General features: G+C 36.0%; 2 protein-coding genes across 9 annotated transcripts; both read left to right on the top strand.

Moving 5' to 3' along the window:
- The first annotated feature begins 1282 nt into the window (after positions 1 to 1282).
- On the top strand, positions 1283 to 9716 carry LOC306988432 (uncharacterized protein). Its single transcript, XM_079593434.1, has 7 exons — positions 1283 to 1322; positions 5637 to 5696; positions 5927 to 6262; positions 6523 to 6819; positions 7228 to 7344; positions 7432 to 7499; positions 8873 to 9716. Exons 3-7 carry the CDS (start codon positions 5971 to 5973, stop codon positions 8924 to 8926), a joined length of 828 nt encoding a protein of 275 aa, XP_079449560.1. The 5' UTR covers positions 1283 to 1322; positions 5637 to 5696; positions 5927 to 5970; the 3' UTR covers positions 8927 to 9716.
- LOC306988414 (CD48 antigen-like) lies at positions 2415 to 13126 on the top strand. Of its 8 annotated transcripts, none has more exons than XM_079593397.1 (9): positions 2442 to 2552; positions 10112 to 10162; positions 10340 to 10426; positions 10550 to 10891; positions 11059 to 11177; positions 11286 to 11376; positions 11496 to 11618; positions 12394 to 12473; positions 12596 to 13116. In XM_079593397.1, the coding sequence occupies exons 3-9, from the start codon at positions 10378 to 10380 to the stop codon at positions 12650 to 12652; spliced, it is 861 nt and encodes a 286-aa protein (XP_079449523.1). In that variant the 5' UTR covers positions 2442 to 2552; positions 10112 to 10162; positions 10340 to 10377; the 3' UTR covers positions 12653 to 13116. The 8 variants fall into 8 exon arrangements, with proteins under 8 accessions (XP_079449521.1, XP_079449523.1, XP_079449524.1 ...); XM_079593398.1 differs by having other exon boundaries at positions 11274 to 11376; positions 11565 to 11618; XM_079593396.1 differs by having other exon boundaries at positions 11274 to 11376.
- The last annotated feature ends 4955 nt before the right edge of the window (positions 13127 to 18081 follow it).

The following is an 18081-nucleotide window of genomic DNA, read 5'->3' as shown; positions in this document are numbered from 1 at the left end:
ATATAATTATTATTACATTTAATTCACTTTAATATGTAAATTTTATTATCTGAAAACTGAACATTTAATGTCTGGGAATGTGGGAAATGTAGTCCATGGTGTGAGTGAGGAAGGAGAAGCGACAGAAGTAGTCATACATTCACATTGCCTTTGTCATTATGAATAACTAATATAAAAAAAAAAAAAAAAATTATATTGTCATGGTTTTAAGTTAGTCACTTTATACCATGGTGGAACTATATAGTTATTTTAGTAAAAGACAGCATGGTTACATTTCTTAAAGGCTGTTTTTGTCTTGTAGGAAGTCTTCATCTGCTCGTTCATGAATTTTTACCTGTATGTTTTTGTTGAGAATTTGCATTTGGAATTAGTTTAGATTGCAGATTTAGATTTTATGACATGCTTTTTTTAATGGTTGTTTTGCATAAACTTTGCATAACCGCTTACGTGTAACTTTGCTGAACTTTGCACAGCAAATTTTGATTTGTGCTATCACCCTGGGAACCCAACATTTTAGTTAGATCAAAGTCTGATTTGCATGTTTTTTGTTTTTTATTTTATATACTGTAGCTTAAATGTTTGCTTGACCTTGTGTTAACACTGTAGTATATAATGTTGCATACATATACTAATGTTAAAATAGTGCCCGCTTAGAGGCGGAGGGATTTGGAGTGTGTTGTTGTTGTTGGTTTTCTTGACTCTGAACTCAGCATTTGTATTATGGATTGACCTCAGGCCGTTTCCATTTATGTTTAGTAATTCATGGTGTGTCTATTCAGTGTTTGACCTAAAGCTAATTTGTGTAAACTTAAAAACATGTTCAACATTTGAGTTTAACATAGCAACAAATACTATTTTCATAAAAATGTCCAAAGAAAACACCTTGATTTTATTTTTTTTGTTATTTTTAGCTTATTCTATTGCTTGTTTTGTCTTACTCAAAATATATTAAGACATATTTCCCAAGGCATTATTATATAGGCTAATCTAACTTGTTTTTTTTTATATGAAACGGTTTATATTATTTATGATTTCAATATGTAAATGTTGTCAAATGCATGAAAAAACACTAAAATGTCTTTCTTCTACACTAAAATTGACTTTATTTTTACTTGTTTTAATTTTGTTTAATGTTAGTTTTAAAAAAAAGTATAGTTTATTGTTGTATATGTTTTTGTAAAGACAACATAGGTTCAAGATAGGATTATGTTTTTTCTTGGTTCTTCATAACATGAGTTTCACAGGATGTGGTTTGTGTGGAAGTGAGAGACGGAGGAAATGCCAGCCTCACAACACAGACATTTGTTTCCATTCTCTTACAGGTACGGTTCACTCAAAAATGAACATTATTTTTATGTAATCACCCTCATGCCGTTATAAACCTTATGGCTTTCTTAATAAGGAGATTTTACATAAATGTCTCTGTGTTTGTGTCCGTATAATGAAAGTCAAGGGGCTTTAAAGTTTTGGATCCCTTTGACTTTCTTTGTATGGACCAGAACAGTTGTACTTCACAAATGCAAATGCAAATGCAATAAATGTTCTTAAATTCAGTGTGCAAATGTAAATTCACTGTCAGTTTCAATACTCTGCAATCCATAATTTTTTCAGATTTGTGCATTTTGTGTTGCACATTTCTTCAACACAGTACATTTTTTGTTTGTTTGCATGTTTGTAGCAATCAAAATAAAGATGCTTTTCATGGACAGTGACACTTTCCAACTAAGTTAAAGTTAAAGTCAAAGTGAGATGTTCTGTGGTCTAACCTATAAGGAGGCTATTGGCAAGGGTACATGCGTAGAGTGTGTGGGTGGGTGGTTTGGTAGGTTAAGGTTCAGGGTGGATTGTCCCTTAACTTTAGCATCAGAGTAAACAGCCTAACTGCAAACTAATGTTGAAAATATAAATACAACAATGTTTATAGGAGCCAAATCGGCTTGGCCGGTCATGATCTTCATCTTTCACGTGGAATGAACTGCACGTTTTTTTATTCATGCACTCATTGCACTGCATCTCGTGTTTCTAAGATTGAAAAAGCATTCTGTGTTGAACTGCGTTCATTCAGCTCACTGCATTTCGTACTATAAACACCAAAGGCCCGTTCACATCAAGGATGATAACTATAAGGCTAACGATAAAAATGTAGTTGTACAAAAAAACTTCTAAATGGAAAAGATTAGCCCAAACACTACAACTACTGTATAATAATACCACAGAGGAACGATATCACTGGAATCGCTTTCAGAATTCAGTTCACACAAATGAAACGTTAAATAACTGCTAGTGTAACCGGCGGAGTAGTCGCTGTCTGGTTGAAGTTTGTCCCTCTGCAGATACGGTAGCTCCCTGACGTCACCCAGCTAGCCGTGAGTGGCTAAACAACTCATTTGCGTCTAGGCTAGTTTCTATAAAACAGTCTTCACTGTTGGGCTTAGAGTGTGTGTGTGTGTGTGTGTGTGTGTGAGAGAGAGAGTGTGAGTGTGAGACTGCATGTGATCGTGAGCACCAGGTTCCAGAGCACGGGTGGTGAAAGTCACGCGTATCCCGGACAGGTAACCTGCCTTGCCAGTGAATCAGTATTTTTACAGTGAAATTATTAATTGTATTGTCCTTTGTAACAGCCAATACCAGGTCTGGTCTCTCATTTTAGTACGATGATATGGCTCCTTTAATTTATACCATTGTATAATAAAGTTGTGATAATTGTTTTTCTACTGAAAGCACGTCTCTGTCTAGTTCATCTTGGGCATACTCTTACGAACCTGCTTGCCTTAGATTAGGTATTTAGCAGTTAAGGTGTAAAGTATATCCTGGTGTGAGAGGCACCAGGTGGCGTAGTCAAGAACCTTTAAACCTAGATCTGTTTAAAGCACCAAAAGGTCACACTAGTTTACAGCAAATCTCTTGTATTCATATGCAGGGAATCTCTCTCAGTGTTTTTCTCCCTCTCAGGCAAAATCAGGCAAAGAGGTTGAAAAACGCCTAGTTTGAAAACGCCCCAAAATTGGGAAACGCCCTGTGAACAGTAAACCCGCCATTTCAATTGCTTTTGGTTGGCCATCGTTTTGTGATTGACGAGCGCTGTTAGACTGCTGAGGCAAACCAGCCTAAAATGTACTTTTATAGACTGCCATCCCAACAACAAACTGAGCCGTGCGTAATGCAATTTCAAACCAATTCCAGCCCGATTCAGACCCTGACAATGTTGACGCACAAGAGGATCATGCAGAACAGATTTCACAGGAAAGTTACTTATACATCATATATACAATGTTATCCACCATTTAATCGTGATATTTGTCAGAAAACTAAGGCAATACAAACAGCATCACAAAACCGTGGTTAATTTTCCCAAGGAGCAGTGAACAGAAGTGAGAGCTTACATAAGCAAGAGAAAACAAGCTGGTCTCCATCAAATGTGCAGTGCACAGATAAACGATGGGGTTATAATGTTCAGGAACAATGTTTCAACTAAATTTTAACCCCTCTAAGTTTGTCATAGCACTTAAACTTTTGCTATAACTTTAAAGTGCTTTAACTTTTGTTATAGCACTTAAACACGGAAAAGGTCAGATTTTCATGTTATGTCCCCTTTAAAAAAGCGAAGACAGTTTTTGATGGTCATAGGAGAAGTCACACTGCAGCAGGACTGTGAGTCAAATCTCCTGACAGCCAGAATTTCAAAAATGTATCGCAATGGTCATTAATCGGCTGTTGGTGAACACTTCAAACTAACGATCAAAGACAACTGATTTTAGCCTAGGATCAGAAGAATCTTGGGATTTGCTAAATTTATCTCAGACGACTAAACCATGGCCAAAACCGTATTGTGCACCCGTCTTTAAAGCAGGATGGGAAACGACTTTCTGGAGACACAGCTTAATGCTTTTGTGTGTGTTTTCTTTTTTACTTGATTTTTTATCTCTTTTCAAATGTTTATTTTAAAACTCTGATATCCTGTTTAATGTGTTATGTGCGAATATTCCCAAACTCTCTGGCAATGCTAGGCTATCTAATAAATGATTGTTGTCATATTTCTAATATATATAATATATCTGTATTTAAGTAAAAAATGATTGACAAACATGTCTTTCGAATGTAGTTAAATACTTTTGGTGTCTTGTAAGTTGTTCGTCATATGTAGCATATTTTCATCTAAAATCAACATAACCTAAATTACACCCAGTGTATTAGTAACTGTCCGTCTTGCCTGCAGTTTCACTGCTCCCCTCACTGCAGACTCTCGCATACATTTCAGACGAGGCTCACCTCAAACGAGCCTATTATTCGGATCTTACCCTGAACGGAGTAGCTCTGACCTGAAGTGTCCCTAAGAATTTTCTGCCTAAATAAAGGGTCCATAACCATTTAAATGAGCGCTCTTTGCCACGAAATAAAAAACGGGTTTCCGCGCAATTTGTTCAGCTCTGAATGATTTAATTTGCGCATAGGTGAGTCCCTTGAAGTATTACGCGCTTTTTTTTCATCAGAAAAGCCAACCTCTTTTCTTACCGTCTATAGAAAAGACAACTAGTGTTGCATAATGATGCGTTTTATGCTTACAAGCGGTTTGAGCTGTTAAAGAAGATGGTTTACACATCTTTATTTTTTTGCTCATTACTTTTAGGAGGTAAGTTTATGCATTTTTGTTTATGTCTTTATAGTTCTTGAATGGTCATAATTCTTGGAAATTACGTTTTTTTTTTTTTTGCCAGATGACAAACGTGTCTGTTGTTGTTCATTGCAGTGTGCTTTTGTGTCAATTACACACTTTTAATCCTCTAGTATGCCTACGCAATATAATATAAATGGGAGAAAAAAAATTGTGCTGTTTTTCCTGCCTAATATTGGACACTAATAACAAAAACAATATCAATAAACATTTTCATAAATTTTATAGAAAATGCAGATCATAATATGTGTAGATATATTAGGTGAATTACTATTAAGTGCATAACAAAATCATGCAAAATTGCAAATATTTAGATAATTCTAACTCTTTTCCTTACACATATAATGTGTTTGTATTCCATATGACCTTATGCGATCTAAAAGGTCCTCTAAAACATTTGATGTGTAAAGTTCTTGAAAATACTTCTTTATTTACCAGTGAAGGTGACTCGTATTTTTTGTTATTAACTGGACACATAACACATATTGATTTTTTTAAAATGGATTAATTTTACTGCATGTATTGTAATTATATTTTTTATTGATTAAATGTTAATATGATGTTATATCAGTATACATTCTAGATGTTCAACTATGTTGCAAACCCTAATAAAGCTGTTGATGTGAAAAACAAAACTTTAAGATTATTAATTAAGATTAATAATTTATTCAATACAAGTAAACAACAAAATATAAACTGTGAAGTTTGATTTTGGTCTATTTTTGAAGTTTGAATGTAGTCTATATGTAGCCTACTTAAACGTTAAAGTTAATTCAATGAAAATACCACATTAGGTCAAATTAAATAAAAGGAGTTGTTAATTTCCGCCATTACTCAGTTGAACTGAGGGAATCACTTTCCTCAAATCTTTTGAGTAGTCTCAACTTATTAGGGTTTTACAGTATCATTATATTATTTATGTAACTTTTTAGCTGTTTCATTAAACTGTTAAAGTCTTTTGCAGTTTTAAAGTTGACACAGCAGCAACTACATTCAAATACTGTTGCCAACTCAACAGCAAATGGTAAGATGATCGATCTTATTTAATTATGGGTGCAGCTTGTGTAGACATGTCCGGATGAAGCTTTATGCTTTGTTGTTGTTGTTGTTGTTGTTGTATCTTTAGCTTTTGTGTACTTTGTTTAAAATCTTAGGTTTAAGAAATAATTTTGGTGTTTTATTCTGTCTTTCTCCAAATAAACTCTGAAAGATATCTGATAATCTGTGTCTGTTGTGCTGACTCTTTTGTTCCAGGTGTGTCTGGTGTTTATACAGATGAACCTGAGACGATATCAGTGATGGAGGGAGAATCTGTCACTTTAAACACTGGTGTTACTGGAATACATAGTGATGATCATATTCTGTGGACATTTCGATTTCACAATTCAGAGACTCGTATCGCTGAAATCTATAAACAGATCATCTCTATATATGATAGTGGTGATGAGAGATTCAGAGACAGATTAAAGATAGATGAGAAGACAGGATCTCTGACCATCACAAACATCAACAGATTACACTCTGGACTTTATAAACTACTGATCATCATTGGAGGGGTCAAACACAGGAGTTTTAATGTTGCTGTCTATGGTGAGTAAATCATAAATTGTTTATTTTGGTCTAGTATGTGGATGATTGAAGTCTGTTAGTGTCAGGAATTATTCTTAATAAAAATGAAAAATGTATATTATTTTGTATAGCCTAATCGAAAAACTTCTGTCAAGTTGCCATTGTTCATGCCTTATAGTAGTTGTAGAGCATATTAAGATGCATTGGTATTTTTATATTGAGAATCTTTAGAGACATCTCAATGACTGATTCTTCCGAAAAAAATGTCTTTATTTTTTTAGCGCTTTTAACGGTTCCTGTCATCAGTGATTCTCCACAAAAACCTTCAGTGTCAGAAAGATCATCAGAGCAGAATTGTTCACTACTGTGTTCAGCATTGAATGTGAGTCATGTGACTCTCTCCTGGTACAAAGGAAACAGTGTATTGTCCAGCATCAGTGTGTCTGATCTCAGCATCAGTCTCTCTCTACCTCTGGAGATTCAGTGTCTGGATGATTCATACAGCTGTGTAGTGTCTTATTCATTCAGCAACCAGACTAAACGCCTCAACACCACTGATCTCTGTCACACATGTCCAGGTACGTCAGCATTCAACAAACTGCATCTTTTAGTTGAGCATTGCACACATTCATATGCAATTTACACATTTAAGCATTTTACTAATCACACCCTGTTCTGTGCATTTGACTAGCGTTTTCCCCATTATAACATACATTTTATGGATATATTCTTATTGTCACAACCAAGTTTGATCATTTCTGTTTTGAGATTTTCAAGATTTTCTTATTTCTGTCATTTCTGGGTTTGAGTTTCCTGTGTTTTAGTTATGTTTGTTTGTTTCCATGGTGTCTAGTAATGATTTGTTTCCATAGTTACCCATTGTTTTCACCTGTATCCAGTTCAGTTGCTCGTCCCCCTTGTGTATTTATACTCCTCGTTTTTATACTTATTTACAGTAATGTCTGTTGTTGTCTTGTGCATTGCAGGAGCCAGACAACATTTATTTCCTACACTAATAATTGTCGTATTGCTGGTAGTGATCATAGCGGGGGTTGTGTTGGTGTATTGTTGCCATAAAAACTACAAACATGCGAAACAAGAAGGCAAGTAGCGACTTGTTGCAATGTATAATTTTTGGCAGAAGTATAGTGCCAACAAAATTCTAAATGTCTAAATTGATTATTAAACAGCTCAGACGACCGAGGAAGGGGTCATTTATACGGATGCGACATTTACCAAATGCAGAGCTTCAGATACGGTAAGATACATTTGTTATTTACCTAAATCTCTTTGTCTGCTGGTAGAAAAACACAGAGTCTGTTTTTTTTTTGTTTTTGTTTTTTTTGCGTATCTGCTTGTGGCTGCTTTTTATATGCATGATATTGCATAATTTAACACTCAGGCGCCATGAATAATTGTTCTTATTGCGTTGATGCTTGTGGCCTAAGTAATAACAAATACATTTTACCATGTTTTTAACATGATTTATGTTCTCACATCACCCTCATGATATGCTGTTGGTTTTGCATATGCGTGACTCGGCATCAGTCCAGTTCTTCTGTGGATTTTGTGCATGTCCTTACATGATAGTGAAGCTCTCATTTTATTAACCCTTTCGCACGTACGATCACACCGGTGTGATCAGTCTTGGCTGGTCCCTGGAGCGTATGATCACACCGGTGTGATTAGAACGCTCAGTGCATCACGTGATCAACTGCTAAATTCAAACGTGCTTTGGCGCGTTGGCTGGCGCAGAGCCGGAGACAGACGCGCTCAGTGCTTGTCATATATCACAACTAATCAGTGTTTCCAACCACATAATGTTTAATTTAGGTTTCAGACATTTCAGAATCACATTTTTTTTAGTTTGTAAAATACACACTGATGTCTAAGAAAGCGGCAATAATAATCCTTTATATTATAAAAACTAAGACGACACGTTTTATTCATATCAGATACACGTTGTGTAAGTAGTTTTACATTTTACCCTATTCTTCTCCCAGTTCACCAGCCACTTACTTTCATGTATTTCGGGAGAAGTGGATGAATTGACGTGTTGTAAATCCAACAGATCCTATTCTCTGACCTGTACAAACTAACATGGCGCCGACCATCGCGCATAGCCTACAGCTCAACTAACGCAATCGTTTTATACAACAAAACACATCCACATGCACATATTTGACAATCGGAATATCAGTGTTTCATACTATAGCTAATAAATGTGTGAATATTTAGAATAAAAAAGGAAAAATTACATAAAAGCAGATTCAGCATTCATTCAGTGCTGTGTTGTGGTTGCGCTGTGTCACGTGACAAGCAGTGACGCGTCACCATGGAAACAATAAAGTGACAGATTCGAAATAACGGTCGCCTTGAAAAACTCACGCTGGGGGGTCAATTAGAATATTTAAAACTTACGTGTGAACGGGTTAACTAGATGGGATTTTATTGATAGTGATACATTGAATTCTCTAATATATTTAACTTCCCATTTTAACAGCTTTTGTGGAACATTTGTGCTACATTTTCTTTACAGCTGATGTTATTTTGTGAATTTGCTCTTTCATCTTTCTGCTTTAAGCGTGTAGTAGTATCAGCTCTCTCTTGATTTTCTTTCTTTTCTTACAGGAGACTAATAGACGGGAGCAGACAGAGTATTCAAGTGTTGTTTTGAGATTATAAGCACAGTCTGTTATTGTACGGCTCAGTTATTAAAGGACAGACAGAGCATGTTGGAGCACACCTGCAATGCTTCATTACTCGGTCATGTCTAGACGTGAGTAGAGCTGCTTTGCGTGCTTAGTTGTCAGTATTATTATAGGCCTACACCCATCTACACGATACGATCCTATTCCAAGAGTCAGGACAAAAAGGGACAAAGAGAAAGAAGTAAACTCAGAAAAGTAGATGCAACCATCAAGATTTCGCTTAGGAAGTATGTGTAATGAGAGCAACATGCGTTTAGTAGCCTGTTGAATATAGTATAGCCAAGGTCTCCCTCTGCTGACCGTGAGTGAGATTTACAAGAATAACTGTGATGGATTTGGCTGGTTATCATGGATCATGGTCAAGTTATCTCTGCTGGTACTGTACACTGTAACTGCACAACCTGAGGAGCAAAAGCATATTTCTCCATTAATGAAGATCTGAGGAAAATATCTTATAATGGTAATCTGATATCTTGATTATTGTCATGTCAGTGTATATGGTACACACTGTGTGTGTATTTACACATTAAACGTTGTGATGTAATCACCAGGCAAGAAGATTTTGCAAAGAGACATTCTCTACTGAATGCTTCCATGCCATTAAGTGATGTTAAATAGTGGGCTAATGTAATGTCATGCTAAAGTGTTGTTGTTGTTTTTTTTACAAACGCTTTCAGTGTACAGTGCTGTACTTTATAACAGTGTTGTAATCAGTATGCTGTGTTTTGTGTATTTGCTGTGAAATAAAGATTTCTAAACTTTCACTCTGTACTGATTGTGTTTGCCTCCACTAAACTTATAAGTAAGTTGGACACGATGAGATGAGATGAGATCAGATGAGATGGGTAATGCAGTGGCCTTTATAGAGTGCATGCAAGACTATTCAAGGCCATTGTATTTTTATTTTTTTATGAATCCCAGCATCAGACAATACAGACATTAGTTTCGTATGTGTGATCCTGTGGTTTACATGTTAACTTGACAGGGTTGAAGATCTGTTGATTTCACGGGAAGGGTTTTTTTGTATCCAAGAGAAGCAGAAACACACTGAAGATCCTTGAGATCGCTTATTAAAATACACATTATATTATGTATTATTTTAAACCTCTAACATCAGAAAAGTATCTGTTGTCTTGTTTGTTTGTTTTTTCACTTGAAGTTCCATGCTCCGACGCTCACAGCTGCGGTAAAACCTTTGGTCTGTTTTTAGGTCAGTGTATCCTTTTACTCTACAAACCTTTTTGTGTCTTATTAGACGTTTGCAGTTGTTCAGTGTGTTCTACTTTGTTCAGGATTTAGAAGGATTCTACCATTTCCTTTGAGAGTTTTAGAAAGTGGAGTGTGTAGTTGGATATTTCATAAATTTCTGTTGTTCATCACACCACAGCACTACGAGGAGTTTGTTGCTTCAGAGACATTTTGAATATGATGTCAAACGCTGCCGTCTTCTGTCTATGTGTGTGTGTAACAAATTGTAAGTGGATTTCATTTAATTTTATGTATTTTGGAGTTCAAATATGTTATGTGTTTGACTTGTTTAATTTGAGTTAAACTATTTTAATTCATACTGCACTCTTTAGATATTTTTTATATATAGTTTCAGGAGTGTTTGGTGAATGGGATACGGATGAAGTGAAGTCAGTGTCAGTGACTGAGGGAGATTCTGTCTCTCTAAACACTGATGTTCAAGTACAGAGAGATGATCAGATACTGTGGGTGTTTGGACCTCAAAACACTCGAATAGCTGAAATCTTTAAAAGAGACCAAATAAACATTATATTTGTCAGTAATTATGGAATATTCAGAGACAAACTCCAGATGGACAATCAAACTGGATCTCTGACCATCAGAAACATCAGATCTGAACACACTGGACTTTATGAACTGGCCATCATTAGAAGTAGAAAAACACTGAAGAGATTCAATGTTACTGTTTATGGTGAGTAAAGTGTTCAGTCGTAAATATAATTAGTGTTCAATTATAATACGTTCTAAGTTATTGACTTACTTTCTTTAAAAAAAATTACATTCAGACAATGCTTTGCATTATTTTCATGTGAGTTGTCATTAATGTCATTTGACATTCTTTGTTTTTATATTTTTCAGCTTGTCTGCCCATTCCTGTAATCACCAGTAACTCTTCACAGTGTTCTTCGTCTTCATCATCATCATCATCATCTGGATCATCAAGACAGAAATGTTCCCTGGTGTGTTCAGTGTTGAATGTGAGTGATGTGACTCTCTCCTGGTACGCAGGAATCAGTGTATTGTCCAGCATCAGTGTGTGTGATCTCAGCATCAGTCTCTCTCTACCTCTGGAGGTGGAATATCAGGATAAAAACACTTACAGATGTGTGCTCAACAATCCCATCAGCAACCAGACCACACATCTGGACATCACTCAACTCTGTCACACATGTGAAGGTACGTCAGCGCTCATATTACTGATTTGTTTGGACTGATATTTTCTATTTATAGACCTTTTTATGTCTGAATTCATAACGGAAAGACTGAAAGTTTTTTTTTCTCTGTGTTCATTACAGAACAGAACAAGCATTCATATTTTATTCTGATAATAATAATCAGTGTGTGTCTGTTGGTGTTCATGTCAGCTGTTATACTCATATACTGTTGCTCCAGGAAATTCAGTCGAGCGCAACAAAAAGGCAAGTATTACCAACAACTGACAAAGTTCGCCATATGGCGTTATATTGATATTATATTAATATACGTTTTGTTTATATATTAAAATGATTAAATAAATACCATTAAATAATAGAAAACATTCAATTGAATTCATAAAATGGTTTATGTTAATGCATTCTTGTATTTTTGGTGGGAAAACAGAAAAATTTATTAGAAGTTCTCTATATCTCGACAGTTCATCACTGTCATGTTGTAAACTCTATTGTCTATTGTCATGTGATCGTGTTCCACTAGATGGCAGGAAACTGTGTAACTTTTCTTTTTCAAAATTGACAAATTTGAAAAAAATAACAAAATGAGTCAATAGTATACACCATCAATCCTTCTTCCAAGACGTGTTTTGTATTACAATTGATTCACTGGTTAACCCGTTACAAGTGTTTATATATTAGACCTGTCAGGATGGTTTTTACTGGAAATTGCAGACATGCATCACTCACTCGCGAGCGGGTCTCATCAAATCTATAAAAAGAGAAAAGTTGCTCCGCCTACTTTGACGCATGTATGGTGTGCGAGTGGAAGAGATTAGTTGTCACAACAAGAGGGAGAGGTTGACATTAAACCTCTAAATCTCAAACCTCTACGAATGCCGAACATAGGAGAGTATGCTGGCAAAAAGAGAACGTGACAGAGCTCCTAATAAAACAAGAATCAACAATGCTTGGCTTTTTAGAGATGCGAGAACTGAGGGATTTGAAATGTTGTAAAAGCGTGGTAATGTGTTTGTGTTTGCAGACCTGACAATCACAGAACAGCAAAACATGTCAGAATACACACAGATCATCTACTGTCTTCAGACGAGAGATCTGCCACAGGTCAGCACACACTTTTACTAATTTTACTTAAAATATTTCACATTCATGAATAGATGAAGGTCTGAAGGCCTACTTCCTGTCAGCACAGAGGTTTACTAATAGTGAATGTTTCTTCCTTATAGATATCCTTACTGAGTGTGGACAGAACAGTGACAGCAGTGAACTATAGACAACAGTGAAACTCAATATATGAACTGAACATCTCAGGAGAATGATTGTCTAATTTGAATTCACATTAAAAGTGGATAGAAGAAAAGACGAATAATAATCATTGTAAGATTACCTTAGCATTGGTTGTGATCATTTTGCACCTGTAGAGGTTTAGAGTTTAATGAAATAATGCAGAATAGAGTTAGGTGCTTCCCACCATTCAGACGGGTTTTTTTATTTGAATTTTTTTTTAGCTGAAACCTCAATGGAAGGCTCTATTGAGCTGCACGGCAGCTGGTCTACCATTTGGACTTTGTTCTTTATTGTAGATTCAGTTTGTGCAGTGTTTTGGAAATAAACTCTTCTCCTCTCCTCTTCTTTCCTCTCCTCCTGTTTCTGTTGATTGTATCATCATGAACCACAGACCAGATGGTGATGTTTGATGTGTGTGGATGGATTCAGGCCAGTAATTAAACTCCATGTGTGCGCACATATCACTTTTCAGACCTGGTACTTTGTCCTGTGGGAAGAAACACGACAAGGGTGATTCAATGCAGGCACAATGGGATGATGCTATTACATCTCTCATAGAATATTCATTTGACAGAAATAATACACAAGCCTTGAGGGAGGATATGAAAGCATATAAATGAGACTGGTTTTGTTACTGCTCACCAAACTGAATTTCTTTAAAACATGCACTCATGGAGGACCTGAAACAATACAATATACAATACATTAGGAAAAAAGTATTTTTTCCTACACTGAAAACCCTAATAAGTTGATTGAACTCAATTGATTTGAGTAAACTCGTTCCCTCAATTTAATTGAGTAATGGGTTCTCCCAAAACGTGCATATTTAAGTTTACTTAACTTGGTGCTGTAGACTAGACTTAAATTGTTTAGTTCACCAAACTTGATGATTATTTAATGTACTTAGACAATAAAGTTCACTTAACTTAGTGTTAATTTCCACTCTTAACCCGAATTAGTTGACTTTACTCGCAAATCGCGTGGGAACCCGTTGCCCTATACCACTTTAAGTTTTACACAAGCTGAAACTAAACATGTTGAGTTGTATTAACATGGAACCCTAACTTTTTACACAAGCTGAAACTAAACTTTTCATTTGAGTGTCACCATTGTTGAGATTCATATGCTGATTGTTGATGTCTATGTGTGACAAAATAACATGGCATTTAAAAAAAAAATCTACATAATGTTTTTTACAACTGTTCAAATTATAACAATTCTGTTGGATTTCTTGGTGAAAAAAAATCACAGGTCTTATGATCATATCAATCATATGGAAAGATCCAGACAATAATAGATTAAACTCTAGATAAAATGAGGTGCTACTGACTTATAATCTTTGTTGATGACCTTTATTGATGATAACATCAGTACGCAGTCATAGTCACTGGATCACTTACTCTTGGCTTTTTTGCTATACCAATTGTGCCTTTTAAACACACAGGTAAAGCAGCCAGAGAAAAACTAATGCTCAAATGTCAAGGGCCCAACTAAAGCCAACACTTGTCACCATTATGGTGACTACAAATTAAACAATAATTCATTAACATCTAAACCTCTGTTAATTCTCACTCGTAAGTTTAATTAGAAACAAAATCTGGGTTTACAGTGTAACGTGCCTACGCGTAACTAACAATATGAAAAAAGAGCAAATCTTAACGGAAGTTACCATAGATATACATAATATAGGCTAGATGTCTTACGGCGGAGTCTCAAACGGCATCACCCGGTGGCCATCTTGTCACAGGGAAGCTTTCTGTAAGGTGAGTGATCAGCACGAACACAAATACTCTTATCTCGCTGAAATCTTGACGGATTTACAAACGGTTTGGTTTCTTACAAACGTTATTAACGTGGCTATAATTCTGGATGCTTGAACATGTTGGAATATATAATATTATAATTATTCATAAATACGCAGTGTCATAACTACATCTCTGAGGTTTATAACAAACCAACCAGTTAGAAAATCGGTAGACAATTGAGCAAGTTATGGTTATTTAAAAAGTACATGCACCATTAAAACAATGTTACGAGTGAGCGAGGCCCCTGTGGCAAGATGGCCGCCAGGTGCGGACGTCGACCTCCATTGGCCAGCAGCGCGGACGAGACATCTAGCCTTTATTATATGATATCTATGGAAGTTACACCCATAATTCGCACAAAGCATCATGGGGCGTAGGAAAGTACTGTGTAGCAAAGTTAGATGTTATGGGAAGAAGGAAGCGGGAACCGGCAAACATTTAAAGATTTTAATAAACAAATACAAAAATAAAAGTATAAGCCTGCAGCCCCTCACGGACGACTGCTGGCCACACAAAACAGAAATAAAACACAACATAAACTCAGGCCTGTTCCTCTCTCGATCTTCACTGTCGTCGCTCCTCCTTTATGCTTCCGCTCCTCCATGAGAGATAGCCCAGTAAACAATTACCGTCTTTCAACGTTGAAATATGGTTGAAAATAGGTCGGTCCGCCTTGGACTGGTTTACGACGTGATTTCAACTAAGTAGTTTTGGCCGGACTGTTTGACTACGTGTTTTCAACTGATCATCTAAAATGTTTTCAACTGATAATCTAAGACAGCTAGGATAAGTCTGTTATACATGCTAAAACAACAGAGAAAACAAACTACCAAACCATGTTCATTATTATCTCAAATAAATTTAAAGAGTTTTACATATTCCGTCAAAGTTATAAAAAAAAATTGAACGTTGAAAAGTCGGACAAATTTGACGTCTTTTCAATTTTCATTTTCAACCGTCAGTGGACCGTAATTAGACCGTAAAAATTACGTCTATTCAACGTCTAATAGACGACTTTTTGCTGGCTGGGAGGAGACCGGTGCGTCGCGCAGGTGTCGCTCATTATTAATCACGCCACCGGTCTCGCGCCGTCCTCTCACGTCCCTCGACCTCGTCCTGCTCGCCACATTCTGATCCAATCTGACTTATGAACTGTAATGCTGCCTGATTCACAATCATACACTGTTCGTTTGTTTGCCAGAGGAGAACTGGCTCTGAAACTGGTTTCTCACAAGGGTTTTTTTCTCCATTCTGTCACCTGACGGAGTTTTGATTCCTTGCCACTGTCGCCTTTGGCTTTTGGCTTTCTTAGTTGGAGACATTTAATATTCAACAATATTACTGACACCATTGTATGAGAACTGAACTGAGTTGGGACGATGACATCACAGTTTTCTGAACGGCTATATATATATATATATATATATATATATATATATATATATATATATATATATATATATATATATATATAAATGAACTAAATTTATAACTTTGTCACAACAAAAATGAACCATCACTGAACTTACTTAAGCTTAAACACTATTTTCCTAGAAACCAACTTTGTTGCATTATTTTCCTGTTATCACTGTAAAGCTGCTTTGAAACAATCTGTATTGTAAAAAGCGCTATATATAAATAAAGGTGACTTGACTTGATATACACAGATGAGCCAAACATTATGACCACCTTCCTAATATGCTGTTATTCATCCATGTGCTGCCAGAACAGCGGCAACCCACCGAGGCATGGACTCTGCAAGAGGTGTCTTGTGGGTTCTGGCACCATGACGTTCGCAGCAGATCCTTCAAGTCCTGTAGGTTGTGAGATGTAGCAAGCGTGGATCGTACTTGCTGGTCCAGGACATCCCACAGATGATTAGTGAGATTGGCAAAGTTGCTCAGATCTTTCTTTCTGCCCATTTCTCCTACACCCAAAACGTTGATAACGAGATCTGATTGTTTGCTTACCATCTAATCTACCCAGACCTTAATATGTGGCCTTGTTAGGAGATGATCAATGATATTCGCTTCACATGACTGCTCATAATGTCTTCTGTATGTTTAGATTTGGGTGTGCCAATTTGGAGAACATGATTTCACCAAACACAGCATGTTGCTGGATCAACATCTTTGTTGATCCTAGATCAACATTCCAACCAATCAGATTTGAGAGACAAGTTTACAGTTTATAACAAGTTTAGGCTTACAATCAGGGTTTGCTGCTTCTACATCTGTGTTCCTATCATTTCCCTCTGATTTAATGGATAAGTTATGGGTAGGGTAAGATTTACGGATAGGGTTAGGACTAATTTTCGGACAGTAATGTTATTCCAGGATCCAAAAAGTATGTTAATCCAGGAACACGTCTTGGGAAAATCACGGTGACCTGCCAGTGTCCCTAAATTTTAAATTTAAATGTGTGTTCATGATAATGCACCATATCACAGACAAAAAACGATTTTTCCATTAATGATGACATCATTCAAATGTAGCCGTGTATTGTGATGAATTACATGTTCAGCAAATGTTCTAGACCACTGCCAGTAGAGGAAGCAGAACTGTGCGGCCTCTCGTAATGCCATCAGTACACGAGTCTGTTTACATGTCTGAGTTAAAGTATTTTGTGTAAGTTATTGTTATATATATATATAACATAGGGTTAGGTAAATATGACAAAAAATATATAAAAAAATACATTAAAATATTGTTTAGTATTTAAAATACGGGTTTTCATTTGAATTATATATCATTTTTAGTCACGTGCGGATTCTGTTTCTCTTGACAGTGTGGTCAGGATGTGGTTTGTAAGTGAGAGATGGAGAGATGCAGAAACTGAAATAGAAGGAGGGTTTGTGAATTCCTCAGAGCTGAAGTTGCAGAGTTTGTCTGTTTGTTTGACTAACTAGAATTTGATATAGGCCTACAAATCTTTCTTATTCATTTTAACAAATTAAGCCATTTTTTTTAATTTAACAACTCCTGAAGAGTATGCTGTGGTTTTTATTCCAACTGTCACAGTCATGAAAATATTTTAGGGAACTTAATATTTTAGAGAACTCAAATAAAAAAAACGGGGAACTTCCACTATCATGTTCAGAGACGAGAACTCCAGTCAGCAGGAAGTAATGGAGCCCTGTGATCGTCTGTGGAGAGCGTTAATCTGAGTGCAATAAAAGCTGCCATTAAGATAATGCATTACGGGAAAGACCAAAGAGAGAAAAAAAGCTTTTTCATCATGATAAAATGGTTAATATGTTGCTTTTTAAGTTGTGGTGTACAAAGGCAGTGTAAAAAAAAAAAAAAAAAAAAAAAAAAAGATGTAGGCCTATTGAGAGTTCAAATTACCAAGCGTCAATGGAAAAAACTAAGCAGTTGATGCACGAGTCCACATGGTAACCTGCTGTTATCTAAAGCTGATTTAACAGATTTGAATCCATGTTTTAAATATATTATTCCCACTAATACCAACTTGTTAACCTGAACATGGAGGTCTATGACAGGAGGACTTTGAAGTAAAAACACAAAAGAGTGACACATGCATCAGTAGCTGTCCTTGAGCTTGATTCACTTGAGATTATTTCATTTTGTAATCAAATTGCTGATACTAAAAAAGATTTA

Source organism: Phoxinus phoxinus, assembly GCF_949152265.1.
Source record: "Phoxinus phoxinus genome assembly, chromosome: 20".
In the NCBI taxonomy this organism is placed as follows: domain Eukaryota; kingdom Metazoa; phylum Chordata; class Actinopteri; order Cypriniformes; family Leuciscidae; genus Phoxinus; species Phoxinus phoxinus.
The sequence above is the reverse complement of the archived record's forward strand: the minus strand, read 5'-3'. Positions and strand labels throughout refer to the sequence as shown.